Source organism: Wyeomyia smithii, chromosome 1 (genome assembly GCF_029784165.1).
Source record: "Wyeomyia smithii strain HCP4-BCI-WySm-NY-G18 chromosome 1, ASM2978416v1, whole genome shotgun sequence".
NCBI classification, from domain to species: Eukaryota; Metazoa; Arthropoda; class Insecta; order Diptera; family Culicidae; genus Wyeomyia; species Wyeomyia smithii.
In genome coordinates this window covers 20987474-21012645 of record NC_073694.1, presented here as the reverse complement: position 1 = coordinate 21012645, position 25172 = coordinate 20987474, and the positions used below count along the sequence as shown (strand labels likewise).

At 38.9% G+C, this 25172-nt stretch overlaps 1 protein-coding gene across 4 annotated transcripts in view; it reads left to right on the top strand.

Annotated features, from left to right (window-relative positions):
* Positions 1-25172, top strand: part of LOC129719112 (titin) — a 145435-nt gene that overhangs the window by 99501 nt on the left and 20762 nt on the right. For all 4 annotated transcript variants that reach the window (XM_055670511.1, XM_055670512.1, XM_055670514.1 and 1 more), the window contains exon 3: positions 12185-12304. In XM_055670511.1, the coding sequence (XP_055526486.1) occupies positions 12205-12304 (100 nt within the window). In that variant the 5' untranslated portion in view covers positions 12185-12204. The remainder of the gene's footprint in view (positions 1-12184; positions 12305-25172) is intronic.

Below are 25172 nucleotides of genomic sequence, written 5' to 3'. Positions count from 1 at the left end.
ACGGCTTCGCCTCTTAGCCGGCCAGCCACTCAGCAACGGATTCTGGGACGGTTAGGACCCGCAAAAAAACCAAAAGAAACAAAAAATAACCACCTATCCGAAACCACCGCAACGTTAGACCGATGATTATTTAATTATGCTAATCACACACACAGCCACATCAAGGGGTCGTTATGAGCTTGATGGAGATGACCGTTCAGTGCGAGTTGAGTTGAAAAGGCAACCAACGAAAAAAACCAAACTTCGACGGATCGCGATCGAGAAGCACCAGAAACACAACCACAATTCATGAGTTGGGGGGGGGGGGGGGGGGAGTGAGAGCGGAAGGTCGCGAGGAGCCAAGGGGAAGAGCTATTATTTGCTCAATTTCTAAATGGATCAAACGTTGGGGTTTTCTTTTTTTATCGAATCGATTTTTTTTCTGTTGTTATTTTCCGATCTCCTTCTTCCCCCCATCATCTGCGCGCGCCATTCTGCCATTCTTGGGGCTTGGTGAAACGTTCGAATTTTACCCTTTTCGCGCGGTGATTTGGGCGCAGCAAATCGAAGCTGATGAGCAATCTTAAGGAGAGATGCTCTGCCCGATAATTACCGATTTCTTCTCGGTTGCGCTCGGGACGGATCCCGTAGGCTACGGCCGCCGCGCAAAAATAACGAGCGCGCACGTACATATATGGTTCGGAAAATTATAGGTTCCTCGGGAACCCCTTCGGAGGTGCCCCCCTTTTGGGCGCATGGAGGAGCGAGAAAAAAAAACTTTATACTACCTATTAAATTTACAATCGCCAGTTTCTCGCGCACTTCCTGCCGGGAACCTCCTCTTCTTTCCTGCTTCTTTCTTTCTCTCCTTCGACCGATAGAAGCGGGCACCTCGGATTAGCACACGCATGCGTGAATGCACCAACCGACGCACCGGGGGCACTGGCACTGTAGCTCTCTTCTTGTAGAAAAAAAAAACTGGAGTCGAGACCGCCGGAGGCTTTATCCAGAGCAACTTGCTTCACTCTGCTTTGCCTCTGCGAAAAAAAGGCCTCTGTTCGAAGCAACGGTAACTAAATACTCTAATTTAACGGCACTTTTCCCCACCGCACTCCCCGGTCGATTCGGTTCGTTCCTTCCTTGGTTCTTTCTTTCCTTTCTTTCGTTCCCTCCATATCTAGCCGAATAGAAATAGCCAAGTGACCGGTGCTAACAAAAATAACAACTCCAAACAAGAGCAGAAAAGGCAGAAGCAAGCGAACATCTCTCAACATCTTGTCAGTCGAGGGTCGGTCGGTCGAGGTGGCCCGGCAACGACGTGCGACTAATTGCGCGCGCGAAACCGTGAGATCGGCCCTTCCAGTGCTGCCAAATCCCGGAAGTGCCCTTCCGGCCAACCAATCAAGGTCAAGGCCGCAAATGGGCAAAACCTCTTCCACCTTCTTGTTTTGATGAACGAAAGTAGGCACCTCTGGCAACACTGCCGCCCGCTGATTTTGCCAATCAGATCACTTGATCTGATTTTTGCGCGAAAAGCCGCAATCGACGTTTGCATCGCCGCTTTCGCCTACTCCGATACAGGCTGTCGGAATTGCCCGGACTTTGACTTAGATGGTGTTTCTTTTCTTGTTTTTTTTTTCGTTCAAGTAGTGCTAAAATGAAGAAGAATTGCTTTCAAAACATAGGCTAATGAGACTCGGGTGCGCGTTGAGTTGGGAAAGGTTAATCCGCGCTTGGCTCAAGTCAATCGCCAATTGCTACTGCGGGAACTTGGGAAAGGTGACCTCCATCGATCGATTGATCCAACAGTAATTGAGACGCATCAATATTCCATCAAAGAGCACTATAGAGTGAGTGTGTTTTTGTTTTTGTTCGCTGGCTTTGTTGGAGAAGGTCTAGAGGATGTGGCCGCTCCGGGAAGCCGTCGAGGGCTTGCTGCCTCCTCATCAGCGGTCGGGTGATGCATTGTGGACATCGAGGGCCTCCTCGATTGCACTTGTGCAGACCTTGGCGCGAAGCATTGGCATTGGCTGTACTAACGGAATGTGGTTTGCCACTCTTGCGACAGAAGGTGGAGAGAAAATCTAGAGCAGGGTTTGAACGACATTACGATGAAGTTCGAGTGCCAAAATTGGTCAACATACAGTTTAAAATATTTTGAAGGCCAACGTAAGCCTTGAACGGTGTCGGTAGAGTAGGTGTTCTCGAAAGTAGCGAATAATTGAAAACAGACCAACAAATCTAGAAACCAAAAGCGAAAATATGAAGCGACACCAAAACTGAAGCAGCTCAAAGTAGAACAACACGAAAGAAAATATGTATTCGAGATAAGGAATTTGTTAGCTTTTGGACTTTTTAACGTTACTGTGTTTATCTAGCGTTTCTAAGTGTTTTGAAGTAATTTTGTATCACTTTTTGCGTTTCTGAGAACTGTAACGTTTTTGTCACTTTTTATAACTTTCACGGCTGTAACATTTCCAATGATTTCACGAGGTTGTTTGACGACATTTGATTGTTTTTTTTTTTTCAGTCTTTTACACTTTTTTTTTGGTAGCTTCGACCTTTCTATCCAACATGTTAAATGAAGTTTATTTTGCGGCTATTCATGTCGGGTTTCACACGCTGGAATTTATGGAATTTTTGTGGATTCCTAACATATTTTGGTTGTTTTTGTGTATATTTGTAATGATTTATTTTTTAGTTTGCAACTTCTGTTATGTGATTTTCATTGTTTTTTTACTAGCATTATCGTTTCGACTTGATTGTTTCCTGTCTTAGTTGAATTTTCAAATAGATTTTCACATTTACGACGTTTTTTGACATTTATAAAACTTTAGATCCATGTTTCGTAATACAAAACTGTGTTTGTCAGTCTCATATCGTCCTGCGCGTTTGAAAAATAAATTTTATTCACTTGTCCACTTCATCAAGGCCGTTATGGACCTCCGGCTCAAATGCTGCTATGAGCCTAGACTATGTTGATAACAAAGCATTTCTGAGAAGTTAGTAACAACTTCCTGCACCAGACAGAGAATGGTCTCAAAACTGATGTCTTGGAGGAAAACATGCTGGTACATGCAACAGCAGACTTGTAGCTCTTGCTTCCTCTCTCACACGCCCTAGATGTTTGATGCACGTCCTTGGCTCAGCACGCAGCTAATGAAGAACAGCATCATACAGCAAAAAGATCTCTTTCATGGTGCCTTTTCTTCCAATCTCTGTAAAAAGACCATAACCATAGAAACTCGTATCACTCTCAAGTTTTGAATGTTAACACTATACAAGTGACAGATTGACGCTAGGTGACAGGATCGTCATATAGAAATAAAAATAAAAAGTCTCTTCTTTTACCAGGTAAGCTACATGGAGTACCCGGTGTTTGATTGTTTGCTTGCCTTTTTCGCTTTGTGCCATCTTCTTGTATTTTGATTTTCATATGCTATATTATACTAAGACACAGAATATTAATGAATTAATGGCTGGGAAAACCTGCCTTGAAAATTTGATTACAAAACACATGTATATTTACTTTATAAAAATCATACAAAAAATAGGATTTTGTCCATAAAGATTGTATTCCAAGGCTAGATGACGAATGGGTTCATAATTACTGCGCTGCAGAGGTAGCTCTAAAAGTCGCTGTTGTCGTTAAGGATGAGAGGGTACAGTAGAAAGGACGGCAGAATATTTGAGCAGTCAGAGACGCCAGTTAAAATTTCATTAGAAAATAACAAAAATAGTAGAGATCCCAAAATATTACCTTGCGGTACTCCGGAGTAGCTACGGAACCAGCTAGATTGCGACGTACCCAATTTAATGGTAGTTTTTCGATCATGAAGAAATGAATTAATCTAAGCTACCATCTCAGTCAATCAGCACCTACTATATCGCAATTAGCACATAATATGTCGTGATCGACACGATCGAACGCAGCTTTCAATCCCGTAAAGACCACATCGACCTGAAAATTTTGGTTCATACCATGTCACCAAACTGATGTGAATTCCAGAAGGTTAGCGCTCACGAATCTAGCTTTGGAAAATTTTCAAAAAAATCAAATAAGTTCTTTAAGCAGACAGTATGTGAAGTAGGGAGAGCGAAAAAAAAGCCGACTGGAAATATGATACAGATTTGGAAAAATATACCGCATCCCGACGGGACTTTTACCCGCAATCTCCCTGTCTCCGGCATGATATTTTGACCAATTAAACTACGGGGGACGGTGGTACTGTTCCACAATCTATATCGTATCACATCCCGCTGCCGCCTTATTCTATTGCTCATCCCTAACTACACACAATGCTGTGCAAGCGTTATTCATAGACTGAAAGGAATGTCTCATCACTCACAGAAAAGTCAGCTGATGGATTACTCTTTTAGACCTGTGTGATCGAGACCAAAGTCAGTCTGCTTATTTTTCGCTCTCCCTACTTCACATACTGTCTGCTTAATGAAGTTGTGTGTTAACGGGTAAAAGCCGTTGTTAAAAAATAAAAAAAAATAGAAATTTAGTTCGGAAAATCAAATAACTTGACCAAAAATAATAATCGAAATGAATGATGTGTGATAGGAAAAAAAGTGGTAATTTTTTTGCCGTAGAAGTAAACTTTTTAAAAAGACTTGTATGGGTGTAAATGAAAATCTCAAATCGGAACAGGGACAGAAAAATATTCTCCAATTTCAAATGCTTGTCACTCGGTTTGCTTTCAATGTATATTCTTCGTTCTTGCAAAAACGAAACAGAATCAAGATAATTTTGCGAAAAAGTCAATCATATATTAAAAATCAAAAACAAAATACAAAATTAACCCGTTAAGTCCCGGGACGGAACTTGTTTTTTGAAAATGCTCGTTCTCAGCACTGGAACGGCCGATTTGGGAAAATTGAAGAGCCAAGTTGAAAACTACTGTGGGAGACTGAGAAAATAAGGTTCCCATGAAAATACGTACTTTAGTAAATTTTAACTCGTTTTTCTCAAAATATTTGCATGCTAAAATAAATATTTCATCGCGTATTGGTTCAGGAGACCTTACCGCAAAAATGTAGAGCTAAAAATTTGAAGAACGGCTTTGTTGTTTGAATTTTTATTAAAATACGTAGTTTTCTGATTTTGTACTGATACAATTTGGGAACTCCGAATTTCACTCTTACATACCATATTTCATCCACCTGACATGATTTGATACATGGAGCAATTGATACGTATGAACATTCCCAGTGTTTGCTCAATCTGTTTGAAAAATTAGAAAAAAACACAGACATATTTGCGTCTCACAAAAACGGGGAGGGGTCCAGAGGGGTGGCACCTTTACCAAAACGTCCCGGGTCTTTACGGGTTATAACCTAAGAAACGTCACAAGAAAATATCAACAAAAATATACAGAACTAAACTCAAACCCAAAAAAAAACTGAGCAAAAACAAGTAAACAAAGTTGAACGAAAAAATCGTTTGAAAACAATAAAAAAATAGCTAATGCAATTACTAAACAGAGAGAAAATTCAGAGTCGAAAAGACCCAATCATAAATGAGAAGAAACTGATCATGAAAAAACTAATTAGGAAAATATACGAATATTTTATTCCACTTTTTTCTAATTTCTATAACATTTTTTCGTTTTTCTTAACATTTTTATGTTCGCTACATTTTTAACACTTTTTTACATATTTCATTCAATTGATTTTAAAATTAACTAACACAATATGAGCAATTTATGATATTTTTCATACCAGATTGTTTTCTTTTTCTTCTGAGACGTTAGCTAAAGGTCAGAAGCTTCTCTTTTCTATGCGGGACGACAAGTTTTTTAACGCAAACTGATGGCAAGATAAAACAAAAAGTCCAAAAAATTATAAAAACGAGTTATATAATCAATAAATTACACCGGTCGACGAAAGCAAAGAAAAAGACTGCAAAAAGGGAGACATTTTGGATTTTTAAACAATTTAAGGGGATTTTGGTGCCCCTAGTCGCCTTTGAAGAAGTGCATCAAAAAGCCCCAAAGCAATTACTTGTCGGGTTCATCGTTTCTACGTTTGCTTAGGGGACGACTTCATTGAAGATTTTGAAGATTCGACGCGCTTCCGAGACGGCTAGGGGCTTTTCAGCGCTAGGGTGAAACCTGCGTTGACTAAATATTCATAAAGTTAGTAAAAATATCATTTCTAAAATTAAAGTCAAATATTTAAAGTACTCAATAAGTTCATATGAACTTGCAATAAATCAAATTTTATTCAGAAGAGAATCAATTTCAAAGGTGCATAAAAGATCATTTAAACGAAAAAAGTGTCATGGACAAATAGTACTATCAGAGGCAATAGTTCGGAAACACTTAAGACAATCAAACAGCAAAAAATAATAATCGAAATGAAAAGGAATAATTTGATATGTGATAAGTGAAAACAATCATTGGATTTTTTTTTCAACTCAAGGTAAAAGTTGTTATAGAAGTCAATAGAATGAAAAAAATATTAACAAGTCAAAAATATTTTAATTAAACAATAACGGTATCGGTAAAAATGAAAACCACAGTTGAAATCGGTATCGAAATCCTCTTGAAATAATCTTGAATTCGTCAAAATATACTTGAAATAGTAAAATTCGCCGAACATAGGGGCCGTTCCTAAACCACGTGGTCATATTTTAATCACTTTTTATAACCCCCATACCCCCCGTGGTCTTTTGTGGTTTTTTAGTCAAGACTCTTCCCCCCCCCCCTCCCCCCCTTGCGACTTCAACCACGTGGTCTTTTCATTTATCAAGTGCCGAAAATTCACTTAAATTTTGACGTTTTTATTACTAAACTTTCAGTACCTTCAATATTTTGAAGAAAAAATGCAAAAGCTTCATTCTTGACTTGCAACAATAAATTATAAGTCAAGAAAAAAAACCGCGTAGTCGTTTCGTTACCCCCCAGCCCCGCGCATGGTCTTTCGTGGTCTTTTGACAAACCCACCCGTCCTTTCCTTCATGACCACGTGGTTTAGGAACGGCCCCATAACATAACCCAACAATAAAAAAAACTCCAAGCAAATAGTAATCATCTCAAAACATTCACCACGAGGTTTTGAATAGCAAGTAGGTCAGCATAAAGCAGAAACGGCTCATAAAAAAAATAACAATATGGCATATAACCTGTGATGAGCTTTTCGAAACGATTGAGTTCGAGTTAATGAATAAAACAAATGTTTACACTAACGTTTAACGTACAATTTTCTGAGTTGCTATTTGGCCCAAGCTCAAGCCGCCAACGATATTTTAAAAATAATCTGATGTGTAGAAAAATTAGTGTTGCATAGGGATACTACATCTCCCCCCTTTGGGAATAAATGACAATAGCATTCTTGCCAAAAATTTTCGTAAGCTTGAACATCGCATCGTACCTTGAGATCAGCTGGGGTTCGGGTGAAACCTGTGTGTGACTAAACATTAATAAAATTAGGAGAAATATCCTTTCTTAAATTGAAGTCAAATATTTGAAGTTTTCAATAAGTTCATATAAACTAGAAATAAATCAAATTTTATTCAGAAGAGGACCAATATCAAAGGTGCATAGAAGATCATTTAAATGAAAAAATCGTCATGGACAAATTGAACGATCAGAAGCAATAGTTTGGAAACATTCAAGGCAATCAAACAAAAAAAAATAGTAATTGAAATGAAAAAGGAATAATTTGACATTTGATATGAGGAAACAATCATTTGGATTTTTTTTCAACTTGAGGTAAAAGTGGTTGTAGGAGTCAAAAAAATGAAAAAAATAAGTCGAGAATATTTCAATTAAACAATAACGGTATCGTTAAAGATGAAAAACACTGTTGAAATCGGTACAGAAATCTTCTTGAAATATACTTGAATACGTCAAAATATACTGTAAATAGTAAAATTAGCTGAACATAACATAACCCAACAGTATTGAAAAACTTTAAGCAAATAGAAATCATCACAAAACAATCAACACAAGGTTTTGAATAGCAAGTAGGTCAACATAAATCAAAAACGACGCATGAAAAAAACAAAATAACATATAAGCTGTGATGGGCTTGTTGAAACGATTGGCTTCTAGTTTATGGATGAATCAAACGTTTACACTAACGTTCAATGTACAATAATTTGTAGTTGTCTAAGGTGCTATTTGACCCAAGCTCAAGCCACCAATGATATTTTAAAAATAATCTGATGTGTAGAAAATATAGTGTTGCTTAGGGATACTACATCTCCCCCCTTTGGGAAGAAATGACAATAGAATTCTTACCAAAAATTTTCGTAAGCCGATTTTTTTTACAACTTTTCGTTTGTTTTTTTTTTGCTGAAAGTTTTCGAATTTTTTTTTTTACATATTTTTAGTTCACTTCAATTTATCTACTTTTATGAAATACTTATTTGTGGCTTCTTTCGTCCAACAATTAGATGATTTGCTTATCACTAATAGTTCTAATACTTGATTGAAAACCTCATTCTTATATTCGAATTCTTGATCAGTTCTAAGAACCGATGGTGTTCTGTTTATTTTCACGACTACTCGTACAATTTTCACATTGAAGTGTAGTTTTTATACAATCTGTAGATTAGAATATAGGTTTTTTTATGTTTGTTAGCTCCAACATCATCTCTTGTGGGTATGCCATGGTAGTAGTTTATTATTAAACTGATTCCAGATATGTTTTCAATATATTTAATCGGCTGCTATAGTAAAAGTTTTATTTGTGTTGATTCTTTGTTGCAAACTTGTTTGAAAGATGTTAATTTTGTCATTGTGAAGATTTCACTCTTTAGCACTCTAGCAGAGACATCTGCCTTGTGTTGTTTGTATTTGCACCTATGTTTTCATTAATGTTGGATAGTTTAGTATGGAAAATTGATGCTTGAGTCAATTTCTTACGTATACTATTACGTGTGGCTGCGCGCTGAATAATTAATTTGGGTAAATTGAATGTTTGGTCGGTTGTTGAGGGCTTGACGAATGTTAAATGTCCTCATTTTTTCTTCGACATCAACTATGGTTTGTTTTCAGCGTAAACTGGCTGGTCATTGAGACACAGAAATAATTTAAACATAATAAAAACTTTGAAGAGAAGTCAAAAAAATGGGAAAAATGTTGTTGAAAATGGTATTAAAATTAACCACGTGGTCATGCTCTGATCACTTTTTATACCCACCGTACTCCCCCCCCCCCCCCACGTGCAAAAATGCAAAAGATTGATTCTTGACATGTTGACAACAATAAATTATAAGTTAGGAGAAAAGACCACGTGGTCATTTCGTCCTTTTTTTTCCTACTTTTGACAAACCACCCCGTGCCCCCGTTTATGAACTTTTTTCCTACTGAGAATAGATTGATTCTGTTCAATAGTAAGTGATCATTCTGCTGGGATGTCTGTTTATCGCCTGGTGTTTGTGGCGTTATCGGGGTCCAAAAGTGTTCTTGCTGTTCTGTTGGGTGTAGGCGGACCAACATTATTTGAAGAATAGGTTAATGTTTTAATATGTAGAGAATTGGTTCACCGGTACACCATAGAGATACTACATCATCCCCCTTTGGGAAAAATGACAAGAGCATTCCTGTAGAAATTTTTCGTAAACGTGAACCTTGAGTACACAATTGTGTTGTTTAACGACTTTTCCTTCGATTTATTGTACTTCAAAGTTATTTTTCATGTCTAATACGTGTGAAAAGTTTTTTTTTTTTCAAATCAAAAATGGTCGATTTAATTTTTGCGTATTTTCCTTAGAGATGATTTTGCTCAAATGCAAATTCAGTAAAACCATAGTGACAATAAGAACGTAACAAGTAACAAAATCAAATAAAAAAATAACCAAACAACCAACATGACATAAAACGTTGTATATACATTTTAAACGTTGCAGGAAATGGCATGAAAAAATCACTTTATTCGCTCGCATAGGAGTGAGTAATACTGGAAACAGCGAAAAAATTATGATAACTCAAAAACAGTATAAACCACAACAAGAGGCGGTCAAAACAAAGAGTAGTGGAAAAAACGTCGCAATCAAACGACGTGATGATTAATTATAGAAAATTATAGAGACTGAAAGGCTTAGTATGAGTACAAAATTGAAGATAACCTTAACACAAAAAAAAACACAAATTGATGAGAAGAATGTTAAAGTATAAACGTTTTTTGATGAACTTGAAAAATGTGACCTTTTAAAGTCAGTTTTAATAATGTTGAGGGTCATTATCAATGTCAGTTTAAACAATGACCCAAAATTCAGAAAGAGTTGAATTTGTTCAAAATAGAACTGATCTTTGAGTTTTTTTTATTCTTGATGTTTTCTAATAAAACATCAATTACATTTCAACCCTCGGAAAAAGAAATACAAAAAATAATAGTCATCTTTTCACTTGACACATCAATTAAATCTGATAAGTGCTGAGCACATTTTTTTGTATTCGATATAAATATCGATAATGGAATCGCATATTACAGACCAGCAGTCCATCGACCTTTTAATTCGATAATTCAACAGAGCAATGAGATTTCCATAATTCGCATAATGCAAATTCATCAAAAATCGATTATTCTCATCCAATCGAATCGGATAAGCGGGAAGTTAAAAAAACTGTAGGTTCACAAACCCTGCACCGTTTGCGCTATTAATAGACCTCTCTTGAGCACCACCGAACAAGCCACGAATCGATGTAGACGCAGCAAAAACTCGAAACGAAAACATCATTTGTCATCGGGATTGTACATCGGAAACTAGCTCCCGGCTCTTGCAGCTCTGGCAGACCGCGAGCGCGCGCGCTCGATCGCTTACCGGTTCTAGAAACCTTACCGGTACTTACCACTCGTCAACAAGAAGCAACAAGCAGCCGGCGGCGATAATATACCGTGTACAGATCGATAAACGTGTTCTATTTTAATCGTCTTTGGCGAAGAAATCTTTCTCTCTATTGCTTAGCTCAGTAGTAATAATAATAATAACGACGTGACTCGAATCTCGGCGCTCGCAGTTCACCGGAGCCGATCGATCAAGAGAGGTTCTTACCCTCCGCGCGCTAAAAACCAGTCTCCAAAAAGTTACGCAACCAACCCCTCGTTCTCAACATTTGCGCGGTGTGCGACCCACATCAACTTATTATGCGATGCGATGCGATGTGGTCCGGTTTGGGAAGACAGATCTGCATTCGAGTCGCGTTGATGATTGTGCGATCGGGGTTGGCTTCGACCAGTTGACCATGATCTTGAGTGCGGCCGCGGGACGCGGTGCTGCTGCGGCAACGGCCGTGCGAACTTGACCGAAACCGGTGATCGGTGCGCGCGCGGTGATCCTTTTGCGGAATGCAGAATGTTTACCTGTGTGACCATAAATATAGAGCAGCAGCAGCAGCAGCCGTCAGTAGTGCTGTTGACCAACACTTGCGCTCTGTAACCGAACCGGATCGGTGGTGGTCATGGTCTTGCTCTTGGAGGCTCGGAAGCGCGAAAGCAGCAAAAAAATCGTGCAGATCAACTTATACTCGAGTAGAGGCGCGTGAACGCGAAAAGGAACCAGTTTTTACAGTAATAATAGCAATAATACGCCACTTATGGAAAGAAACACTGACATAAATTTCGAACAGAGTGTGGCACTCATGCTTCGTACCACCTCACCCCGGAGGAAAACTCACCCCCTACCACACACCTCCCCCACCCAGCACAGAGTAAGAGCAAAATAAAAAGTAAGTCAATGTAATCAAAGCCAACCAAACGCGCTGTGGATGCTGTGAGGGAAGATTTGGAAGATCTCCTCCTTCCGTTCACGTCTCCGTCGAAACGAAGGGGGAGAGAGCAACAAAAAAAGCCTCTGCCTACGGCAGCTTGTTAATGAGCCCCACCGGTGTGCGCCTGTCGCGCCCAAAAACCTGCCAACGGTGAGTGAAAGTATCACCCGCTTTTTTGCATTTCCCACCGCTGTTGGACCCCTCGAAATTAATGGTCACTTTTACTCGCTGCCGCCCAATCGATCAATCAATCACCAAACACGATCAAATTGTGGGTCATCTTCGTTCGAGCCACCGCCTGTCATAGTTTGTCTTTTTTTCTCTCTCTCTCTCTGTCTCTGTTGTTGCTCGGTAGGTTCGTCACTTGCGCATCGGTTGAAATTACTCATCGGCAATAATAATAATAATAATCGTCTAACATCTCCATTATTGTGACCTCCTTTTAACCGGCATTTTTTTTTCTTCTCATTTTCCCACAGGGTATAAGGAAACAGTCGCCATGATCAGCAGGAGTTCGAGCCTCAAGGGGCTCGAATCGATAGCAACCTTTCTAATAGCAGTCACGATACTTCTAGTCGGGACATCACAAATTAACGCTGGTAAGTGTTAGTTTAACCTATTTCCGGAGGAAAGCCGGAAAATTTGTAGTTAAAAAAATCTTAGATTACTGCTCTGTGAAGAAGAAATGCCCAATTAGTAAGCGAAATGAAATTATTTTTCTTTTGAGTGGTCATGTGTACAGTAATTGAGCAAAAATTGATGGCGATGGTGTCATAAACCCGCACCAGGCTTTTATCTCCCGGAAGGGTAATTGGAGCAGTTGGTTGGGAAGATTCATACAGGACGACGACGACAAGTACAGTTATTCTGGTGGTTTCTAGCAGCAGTAGTAGTAATCAAACGGTTTGATTGGGCTGTGAATTGCTTTATCACTTCGCCCGGGGAGATGAATCTTCTGAAAGGGAAGTTGCAGCTACAACACTAACCAACTTTACGATTCTAATTAGTTGTGCGTTTAGAGCTTACATCGAGTTTCAATCCTAATTGTGGTTAGACTGAATACCGTTAGGTTTTTTCTTCGATTTTCACTTTTCAATTACCCTGCAGTTCTTGAAGTGTGTTGAACTTTGACGTACATTGAAAACGATTAGAAAGGTGAACTCAAGAACTGAAACTGATTTGAAACTCAGCTTCAAATGAGTTGGAATCGAACTAAAATTGAACTGAAACTAAACTGAAACCGATCTATTGAAACTTCACTCAAACTGAACTGAAGCTACGCTGAGAATGAACTGAAACTGAGTTTAAAACTTACCTGAAATGGATTTGAAATTGAACTAAGCTGAACTCAAACTGAACTGAAATTTACTTGAAACTAGGGAAAAAACTGTACTGGAAATAAACCGAAACTTAACTGAAACTGAACTGAAACTTAACTAACACTTAACTGCAATTGATCTGAAACTAATCTGAAACTGAACTGATACTTAACTGTGACTATGCTGAACTAAAATTCAACTGAAACTGATTTGAAACAAAGCGTAAACTCAACTAAAACTGAACAGAAAATAAAATAAAATTTAGCTGAAACTGAACTGATATTCAATCAAAACTTTACTGAAACTGAGCTAAGACAAACTTCAACTGAACCCAAATTTAACTAAAACTGAACTGAAACTGGTCTGACACTGAACTAACAGTAGATTGAAACATAAATGAAGGTGAACTGCGTATGAACTGAAACCTAACTGAAGTTAAACTGAAATGAAACTGAATAAAACTTAACCGGAAGTGATTTGAAACTGAACTGGAACAAAACTAGAACTGAACTGAAACCTAAGTAGAACTTACCTGAAACAATACTAAAACAAAACTGAAACTGAGCCAATACTGGTCTGAAACTGAATCGACAGTTAATTGAAATTGAACTGAACTGAAACTGACCAGAAACTCAACTGAAACTTAACTGAAGCTGAACAGGAACTGGTCTGAAACTGAACTGAAACTCAACGGAAACAGTACTGAAGCTGAACCTGAACCTAATTGAAATTGACTTGAAACTAAACTAAAACTTAACATAAACTGAACTGAAACTAAATTAAAACATAGCTGAAACGAACCTGAAACAGAATTGAAAATTATTTGAAACTGATGTAGAACTGAACCGAAACTTAAACTGAACTGAAACTGAACTCTAACTGAACTGAAGCTCAACTGAAACTGAACCAATAGTGGTCTGAAACTGAACTGAAGCTGTACGGAAACTTGAATAAAATTGGATTGTCAGTGAACTAAAACTAATCTAAAAGTAAACTAAATTTGAACCGAACTAAAAGCTAGAGAAAAATACAGACAGACAAAAAGAAGGTTCGAGGCACCTGTCATAAATGACGTGGGTTTGGATCTCACCGCTGTTAACACCTCTACTTCGAAGTGGCAGCAAACAACAAATTACACCGACTCAATCCAACTCAAAATTTTAACTGGAACAATGATCACAGACACAAGTTCACGGAATCACCTTCAAAGATATCTTCTAGAAAGTTGTTTCTTTTACTGATGTTCCTCATATGCTTTAATAGAATTTGTTATAATTTAGAACGTGACTATAGAACGTGCCTTGCCTGACAAATAGTTTCTTCTGCAATGTTGTGTAGAATTCTATTTCAAGAATGTTTGCTAAAAACCACAAATATCTAGAAATTCGAATTTCAGAGATACAGTACCTTGAAAAAAATATCTTTTTAAAAACAGTTTTCTATTCATATGTTCAGCTCTAATACCTCTAACATGACTGTTTTAAACAACTTTGCAGAAAAAAATATTCGTCTTCGAAAGTTAGGTGTGGAATTGTAACTAATTCCAATGAAGCATATAAAGACAGAACTAAATTGGACTTAAAACATTTATTATCTCCGTGCGTTTCTTGATGTGGCCCCAGTAGTGTGGTATTTGTTTGTTGGGCATATAAACGGAAACCTAGTACACGTGCCGGCCGCTGTACTGTAAGGAGCGCACAAATGCATGTAAAAGCCGAAAAAACATCAGGCCATATACTCGAAATTACATTTAACCCAGTCTAGTTTCGTGTTTTTCTGTTATTCATAAAGTTTTAGGCATTAGATTTGTATATATGAATGAAAAAGTAGCTCTGAAATCTGATTTTTTTGGGGTTTTCAGCATACAGTTTTGTAATGAAATTCTGCACAACTTGACAGAAGCAACTATTCGTCTAGCAAGTCGCGTTCAAAAGTTAGGTGTGGTACCCTCTATACGGCGAAAATTATAACTAATTACGTTTAACCATATGAAGGACAGCAGTAAACAGAGCAACTAACTAGAAGATATGGGTAACATAGGACTTTAAAAAATAGTTTTGCCATCCGTTTTTTTGGTTTGATACTGTTTAAAATCATCTCTAATGATCATCATCTCCAAGATGGTCTCGAGGTACGATGCTGGCCCAACAAGCCAGTCGTCGTGGGTTCGAGTCTCGGCTCGGGAGAGACTGTTAGTGTCAGTAGGATCGTAGCGCTAGCCCCGCAATTGTCCTGTTCAGTAAACAGTCGGCTGCGAAGTCTGTATATAACAAGTTCCGGATCGGAATGTAGCACCAAGGCTTTGCTTTTACTGCCTAAAATCAGCTGCGTCTGTCAAAATGTTTTATGGCGCTGCATCTCTCCCTCTCTAATGAGACGAAAGCATCTTGAAGACATATCTTTAGGACTGCTAATAACGGAGGAAATCAGTTCATTAATTTGTACGATAGATAACATAAAGGAAGTCGAAAATTATGAAATATTCAAAAAGAATAAAAACAACGAGAAAAATAGACAACGAACGCAAACGCTATGAAAATAACCAAAGTAAATTTTGTACTGGAAATAGTGAGCAAAATGTTTTATAAATAACCCAATCCAGTGCTGATAAAAGTCATTTTCCCCAGCAAAATTCTTCGATAATTACAGCCAATCATTTTCAATTTTCACTTCCAATGATCGCAGCACTCTTTCAGATACACTAGATTTTCGTCCTAGTAACGTGCTGTTATACTCAGATGAAATAGATCGCGCGCATCGTTCTCGGTTACGGAATCAAATTTGACGACAAATCCAACCTTCAAAGCGAAAAAGAAAAACAAACAGTCCACTCAACCAATATGAACCTCACCGAAACACTTTTTCACTGACACTGACCGATGCCTTGACAATCTTCGTTAACTGATAAACTGATTTTTTTGTCTTGCTTCCATCGCATGAAATATAATAAGGTGTTTTGACAGTTCACTTCCATGCAAAAAGCGGGAAGGGAGAACTCCGAAACGATTGTAAAAAAATAACGTTTATGGATGCTTTTTTTCACTTTTACTCAACAGTGTCAACAAATACCAACCCTGACCCAATCTCGAGATCGGTTGTCTTTTCAACGTTTTGTTTTTCTTCCACTTCAACACTATTATAAAACAAACTAATTTTACGCGAATATAAACTGGGATTGAATAAAACAGTCGATTATGGAAAACTTACGAACCTTACGCAACCCTTTTTATTGCGATAATATCGATAAGAGCCGGAAAACTATCGATTTTATCAAATCATTGACTACTAAGTGTTCTTAGCGCCACCATACATTGCCACATGCTAATAAACCGTTGCATCTTTATACACATGAAGCGAAACTCGCTTGGATATCTGTTATCTGTGATTGTACTGTGTCATGAATTAAGAAAATTCGAAATTTGTATTATATCCAGAGATACATTTCAAAAGGTCCTATCTGCTTTGATCGATTTTTTGATCGATCACTTTAATATAATCACCACAACTTATTAAACACTAGCCTTCTGAACGAAAACCACGCTTGGGAGAATTACTAAAAGAAGCTACAGAAAAACGATGAAAGCATATAGGACCTTTTGAAAAGTTTATCTGGAAATAGCGTTCCTTCACTAAATCATAAATATTGTCCACATGCCGTTTCCATACTAGGGGAAAAGCTTGTTCACCTGAGCTGCAACCTCGAAGTAAGAGATGAAAATTTCGGCTAATAAGGCGTCATCCATAAATTACGTAACGCTCATAGGGGGGAGGGGGGAATCCTGAGCGTTACTGTTTGTTACACAGGGGAGGGGGGAGGTGAGTTCAGCGTTACGTAACGAAAAATCTCTGGAGAGACTCTCCAAAAACGAGCATTTTTATCAAGAAAATCCTTCTGCAGCGTTACGTAATTTTCATGGGCGTTTACGTTTCGTATTGATGATCGAAATCAGACGCTTTATTTAACATACTTAGAATAATCCGATTTAAGTCAAATATGCGCCATTTTGTTCGCAAACTTGATGCCATTTAGAAGGCAACTTCATGATTCCCCCTTTAAAAAACGCCCCCTCCTTATTTGCAAAAAACTCAGACAGCCAGTTTTCACAAGCCTCTTAGATTGTTTGCATAGACCGGAAGAGATGCTTATCACTCGGTGTCAGGGCCGGACTATACGGTGGGTGCCTTAGGACATCCCATCCGAGCTCTCGTAGCTTCTGGCGGGTCATCAAAAATGGGTGAGGCCGAGCGATGTCCTGGTGGAAAACATCACCATTCATATTAATCAATTCTGGCCGCTTATGTTCAACCGCCTGTTTCAAAAGGTCGAGCTGCTCACAATAGAGAACCGAATTGAGGGTCTGGCCATAGTTTAACAGCTCATAGTGGATGATTCCCTTCCAATCCCACCAAACACACAGCAAAACCTTCCTGGTCGTCAATCCGGACTTGACGATGGTTTGGGGCGGTTCACCGCACTTTGACCACGATTTTTTTCGCTTCAAATTATCGTACGCTTCCAAAAATGGGTCGAGTTCATTCCGTTTCGGCAGTGCATCGTTGGCGTTGATTCGGTCTGAGCGTTTTTTTTGCGTCAACTCGTGTGGCACCCAAACATCCAGCTTTTTTGAAATCCAATCTTCTGCAAATGGTTCCAAACAGTTTTATGGTCTATACCCAGTTCCTGGCCAATCGAGCGAATGCTCACATGCCGGTCTACTTGGATGATATCCACGATTTTATCGGTTTCTATGACGATTGGCCTACCAGTACGGGGTGTATCTTCGACAGCCACTACACCAGAACGAAATCGATCAAACCAACGCTGTGCAGTGCGAATCGTTACAGTATCGGGCCCATAAACTACATAAATTTTTTCGGCTTTCTTCGTTGCATTTTTACCTCTCAGGTAGTAAAAACGTAAAACATGACGAATTTCTTGCTTGGTGGACTTCATCTTTGGCGCTCTATAACTTAAGACTGAAACGTACGATCACAACACTGTCAAAACGTCACTTGTAGCACAGATGATCGTCTCTAAATAGCCGTATAGTATGACCCGACGCGATAAGTATAACACAAGATATGTTCAATTGTTACCATCTATTGACAGAATACGACATTTCTTCTTCCCCAACCCAATATATTTGTTTCAATTTGGATTTGGCGGGGAACGTTCGCTTAGGAACACGGTAATAACTTTAGGAGATACTTGGTCTTCCTCTTGGCGGATACACCTGCTTAACCTATTCCACCGATTTTTTACGCTTTCTCCCCGTGTTACGGGATACTTTCGTTGCTCATCTTCTAATCACGCAGCCATTTTTCACGATGCGTGCACATATATTGGATAAACAGGGCACATAGAGATAAGTGACTTTCCACCTACGCACACTAGTAAACGTGTAAACCCGTGTAAAGTTGCTTTTGTTTCCTCCAAACTGTAAATCATCGCATCTCGTTGCTTCGACTTTTATCACTTTTTACCATTTTTGGTCGATTATGTTCAGCAGCTTCTTCCGATTTCTGATCACGAATGAAAAAATTATTCAGAAACAAGTTTAAAACATATAATGGGTGTTCAACTGAATATTTGTTCTGCTGCTATAAACATAGCATTGTAAACAAAACTATTTGTAAATATTTTCCTCAACTAGTTGCACTAACACGCTCGCACGTAAAAAGGTCTATAGCCAACGGGTTTTTATGAACTTTTGGTACTACGGAAGCTAGTGGGATTTGAAACATGTAGTTTTCTATCTTTCATTCGTGCGAAGTCCACGGTCCGGTTTCCGTAGTCTAGAACAGATTCCAGGATTTAGAGTACAGCTATTAAAGACCAGACAGGGCTAAAAATCCAGAATCAAACGGCCAGGGTTCAAAGTCTGGAGCTCTGCGTGAAAATTCAAAGTCCAGGGTTCTTAATGCAAAATCTAGTTTTCAGCTTCTAGAGCATATAGTTAAACAGTTTTTCTCAGACTCAAAAACCCATACTGCACTCAATGATACAGTGTTAAAAATCCACTCTAAAATCTAGAGTCCAGAGTTTGCATTCAAAAACTATAACTCAACGTCCAGAGTCTAGCGTCTGGAGTCTGGAACAGGAGTCCAGGATTTAAAACACAGAGACTGAATACTGGCTACCCGGAGCCACACCAGACTGCAGAATCCAGAATCTTTTCTATAGTATAGAGTTCAGAATCTAGAGCTCATATTACTGAAAAGAATACGTAGTCTAGAATGTTGAGTTTTGAGTTCGCTGCCTGGAGTCGAAGGTTCGAAGTCTAGAGTTTGAAAGTATGATTCCACACAAGACTAAATTTAGAATCCAATCCTAGATCCAGAGTCTAGATTCTGTAGTCGAAGTTCACAGTCCAGAGTTTGAACATTGATGACTAGAGTCAAAACTACTTCAAAGATTAACGGAATTCAATCTAGAGTCTGGAATCCGGTTCAAAATTTTCAGTCTGGGCATGAGAATATAGAGTTTACAGTGTAGACTACAGTGTCCAGTCCAAGGTTTGAAGAGTCTAATACAGAGTTCTCTATGTAAAGTACAGAGATATTGAAAATTAGATCATACTAAATCATCCATAATCTAAAGTCCAGAGCTTAGAGACATGTGCATAAACCTAGAGTTTAGGGTTTGGGATGTGAACTTTAGATTTCAGCTTCATAAAGACCATACTATAAACTGTATAAGTGTACCGTTTAAATAGTGTACCGTTGAAAGCTCAGAGTCTAGGGTTTGTGGAGTCAGAATACAGGTAAAGTCCACAGATTTGACTGTTCCTAGGCCGCAAGTGTGTACGCTTGGAACCTTTTTTCGTCGACGGGGACAAAACGACGCAGAAACTCAACCGGACTGCGTTTGAAGTTTGAGTTTTGAAGTGGTCTTACGGTTGCGCTTGTTGTCCGGAGTGAGCAAACGCGGCACCCATCGCACCGACAGCTTTCTCATGTCCAAACTTTTCATACAAAATATGATTCAGGTGGTCTTTTTAAATGCCCGGTATCTCAGCTATATCGCGCACCTTCAATCAGCGGTCTTACAATACGAAATCGTTCACGTTAACCTCGCGTTATCCTCCGTGGTAGCCATTTTCGGGGCACCACTCATTAAAAATCGACGTGCAACCACGTTAAACTAATTTTTGATCCTGCCAAAAGCAAGAATCGAATCACCAACCGATATTGTTCTTTTTCCATTGTTATCAAATCTGGCTCAAATATTGACAGCAGTCGTTTACGAGAATGTAATTAACGACTGTAAATCTCTCTTGTGACAGTGGCGCCTTTAGGCGGTGAGACTAAGTACTAATTATTATGACTTATGAGTCGAGAACAAAAAACCTGCATAGATCATTGCACGGCGACGTCACAAAACAAGAAGAAAAAAGATATTTGACAGTTGTCGTGGGTTTGTTTACATAGTAAAATTTTCGGCTCGAATAAAAATGCGGAAGTGTCTTGTTAAAAATTGCGTTTTCAAGAATAAACCAAGAGATTACAGTGATGAATTCGCATAGGCGGAGAGTTTTTCCATCTTTTTCGTACTCGTATCATTCAAAGTGGATGGAACACCTTGTAAACAAACCCGGGGGAACTATCAGAAAAGTGAGGTTATTTTTCGTGTGCAATGATCTGTTGATGATAAACTTCTCTAAAGTCAAAACATAGTCATAGATAAACTAATAAAGGTAGATAGGGTGAAGGTCCGAGAGAATGCTAATTTTTTGTACAGTCCTGAATCCAAAGTCCAGCGAGTTGAGTTCTGAAATCGGAGTCTGGAGTCCAAGATTCGAAGTCCCCAGTTTGAAAACCAAATTACACACAAGAACCAGATTACACAATAAACAAAACCAGTTCAATTCAGAGTGAGTCTAGAGTGAGTAATTTAGATTGAAAGGTTCAGAGTTGAAAGTCCGGAGCCCAGTCCTAAATCCAGAGTTCTGAATCTAGAGATCGAGTTTGGCCCGAGTTCCGAGTTTAAACATCAGAGTCCAGTACAATCTCATGTTGAGATTTCCAGAATCCACAACAGAGCACCCAGTGCAAAGTTCAAAATTTCAGGATCCTGGATTTCCAAGATGGAAAATCAAAGTCACGAGTCCAGCTCAGAAGAGATGCAAGAGCTCAGATCTCAAAGATCAAGTTCTGATTTCCAGAGATTGTAAATCGGATTCCAGAATCCTTATCAATGAATGAATTGTTTGAAAAATAATTTTGAAATATGCTGAAAAAAGTGTTTTACTAATGCCTTATGAGTGTTACAAATTCATATCATAAACAGTTCAAAAGATCAAAAACTGCGTCAGGGTTGTGCTAGATTTGATGTAAACGTAACATGAATGCAAATGTAACGTTAGCTTAAGCGCTTGATGTTGTCAATTACTCAGCACCCGATTATTCCAGGTCAAACATGCTTCCGAGACTCTTCCGATCCCCTTGCAGAGGGTCTCAAATATCGTTTTAAAGATCTACAGTTGCTTTCACATAACGATGATAATAATGATGATAATGACGGCGATGTTAATGATGATGGCATGGGAAAGGGGGAAAACCCGTAAAAAAAACAAGTGGTAAAGAATGTTCTTCCCACTCAATTTCCAAAGACGAATGACATGTCCGGTACCGTTGTCTTTCGACTTCTCCAGTGAAACTGTCAAAAAGCAAAACAAATTCGCCGTCTGTTGTCTGTTGTTGGCTTTCATCTCTCCCTCTATCTTCCGAGAGGCTGGATGGATGGAATCAAGTGCACTTCATCACCCGAGGGTCGGACGGAGAGCAGAACGTGTCTTGTTGCATATTTGGTTAAATCATTACCTTCCGAAACAAAAAACCACCGTAAATTGACCACTTTAGTTGAATGTTTACGGCAATTAAAACGAACTTTATCTCCCTTTCTTTCCATTGTTGGCCGGGCAGACATTTCTAGATTGCGGGATTATTTCATCATAAAAAGGAACGATAGGAGTGAGAAAGATAATGAAAAAAAAAGGAGAGAAAAAGGAGAGAAAAAGGTTACGGGCCAAAGCACGAAAGTAAGAAAGCTAACTGATATACCGATTAGTGTCGATTATCTTGAATTAAGCTTGTAGCAGCAGCCAAAGCGCATGAATCGATCACCGAATCCAGGACATCGAACCGGGTTCGTGCCCACAAAATTGGATCACCAATCATTGGGAGATGGGCGGAATCCGGTGAACTCTCTCGTCGGTAGCGCCACGCGAAACTGGAACAATTTCCAACAAGCACTACTGAAACCTGCGTCGGCCGACCGAATGGACCAATTTTTTCTTTATTGACGAAATCCGTTTCAGTTTTGCGTTGCATTCGTGTGCACCCCGTTTGTGGGCTCGATTGCACGGATTGGACAAAAACTTCCGTCCGCATTTATCCTAGCGTTGATTTGAAAGATGTTCCACCCTCAATTAACACCAACGACAGCCACGCGGAAGTCAGCAGGTTGGCGTTTGACCGTTGTTTCCGCTCAATGGACCTCGAACAGTAAACAGTAGAAACGCCCCCTTTGACAGCTCTGCTGCTGTGGAATAAATCTACAACAACAACAACAAAAAACTCGAGCATAGAAAAGAATAAACTGAAGCTCTCAGCAGGTTCCGTGGCTCGCGGTTGCAAAAAGGTTAATTGCCACAATTAAGACACGCCGTTTCTGCACTGTCGGGGACGGTCAGACCTGTACTACCTGCCCGCGCCACCATCTTTTGGTTTTCATTAGTTTTTTTTTTTGGTTGGTGGAATCTGAAACCGTAATAAACAGCGATGATGATGCGTTTGATGTTCTGTTCTCTGCGCAATTGCAAGTTTCCATTCTGTGTGTAGCGAATGAGAGCATGGCTAAAACTATGGTAATGAGTTCCGTTTTTTTTTTTTTGGTTTGGTTCCTGTGCTTGGTCAAGTCCTAACTTGATTCGGAGCTCGGTTGCAAATTGTTGCCGAATGACCAGTCAGAAAAATTTGATGCTGTTGCTACTGGCGCATGTGCATTCGAGGGACAAGGTCTGCGGCAGTTTAATCCAAGTTAGGGGTCGAAAAAAAAAACACCAGCTTCAGAACTTGGAGTTCTATATCTATCTTTATAAACTCCGAATATGCTTTGTGCTCTGGTCTAGACTCTGGATTCTAGACTGTTGAAACTTTGGAATTCGAACCATAAAATATATAAAAACACCAGCTTCTGGATTTTATGGCCTCTACACTGTTGAACTTGAACATAAATCCAAACTATGGACTCTAGTCGACGTCGAAACTTTGAACGCTAATTTATAGATTCTACAATTAAACTTAGACCTGTGGGCTTTTCTAATTTTGTTAGCTGGATCTCTGATAGTAGAATCTGAAATCTACGTTCAGGATTTTCTTTTCTACACTCTGAACTGTTAACTATGGATTCTGAAACTTAGAGACTAGATATAACTTTACTGTACGAGACTGTGGTGTGGAATTTGAAGTCTAGACTACACTCTCCGGACTTGGAATTTTGAATTCTAAACTCTGCGCTCTTAGGATCTCTTCTCTCAAGCGAACTCGAAACTCAGGTCCTAAACTCTGAATTCTGAATCATACCCTCTGAATCCGTGGTTCCTAGATTCTAGAACCTGTTCTGCAAAGTTGGAATTAAGACTAAAATTTTTTAACTCCGGCCTCAGAGTTTTAAACTGGACCCTAGACTCTGAAGTCTGAACTGAATCCTCGAAATTTCAACCTTAGTGTGGATTTCTGTCCTTGGTGTTTAAGACTTAGGACTGGATTCTGCACTGTTGACTTTGGATACTTCAGTTCTATGTGTAACCTCAGATTCTTTAATGTGATATGAACTCTAATAAAATCCTGGACTTTGAACCTTACACTACAGACCGTGGATTCTAGACGCAAGACTTTCAAACGGACTCTAGACATTGAACTGGAATCTAGACTTTCAGAAAAAAGATTTTGAATTCTGAACTCCACGCTTTCCGCGTTTTGGTTTTTGGACACGATTTTATAAACTAGACTATGAAATCTAGACTTTAGAGCTTTCCACTCTGAACTCTTTACTTACTTTCCGATAGACTTTGAATGCCTCTGGTGTGAGCTCTAGAATCTGTTTTCCAATCTCTAAAAATCATAGATTTTGGACTTTGAGATATGTGTTCTTGATTCCCATCAGAGAGGGACTTTGCTTACCAAAAACTCTGAATTAGTTTAGACTATGGGCTGAGGACTGGACTGTGAAATCTGAACTGTAAATTTTATTTTCCAAAATCTTATCCTAGTGTACTCGTGTGAAATCTGGTTTCCAAATTTTGATTTCAAGATTCAGCTCTTTGAATTCTAGACTCTAAATGGCATGATGGCTGGGCATGATTGATTGCACTAGACTCTGGAATCTAGACTTTAGAGTTTTCCACTCCGAACTCATTACTGACTTTTTTCTGGGCTCTGGATTCCTCAGTCTGGTGTGGACTCTGGAATCTGATTTGCAGTCTTTGAAAATCATGAATTTTAGACTCTGAGATTTGGGCTCTCGATTCTCATCTAAGGTAGACATGTAACTCGGATTTCCTGACTTTGAATTTTGAATCCTGGACTCTGAAATCTGCACTGCGGGCTCTGAAGACTGCAAACTCTGATTTTTAAAATCAAGACATTGAACTTCCCTAGTAACAATATTGGTTTAATCAAAGTTTTGTAGCGCTTAATACAACCAAAACAGCGCTATAAAACTTTGATATAACAAGTTTTGTTACTTGGGTTTGAGCTACAAACGCTGAATCTTTTATCCCAGACTCTGGACTAGATTCTAAAAATCTTCACATTAGTGTGGACTCTAGACACTGATGCTCCAGCTCTGAACTGTGATTCTATAATCTAGACTCTAAACTGAGGACTAGACTTTGAATTACAGTTTTTAGGATCCGAATCCTGGATTCTAGGCAATAAACTGAATTTTTACTTCTGGATGCTTAAGTAAAGTTTGGATTTACAGCCTGATCTCATACAAATATTTAGTTTTGATGTGTATTTTTTGTCGCATTAATTTTTTTATTCTGGAGCAACCATTGTTCGGTTCCAAGTCTGCACTTTTGACCCTAAATTAGAATCTAGACTTTGGAACTTCGCATCTTTTACTCTGTACTCTAAAGTT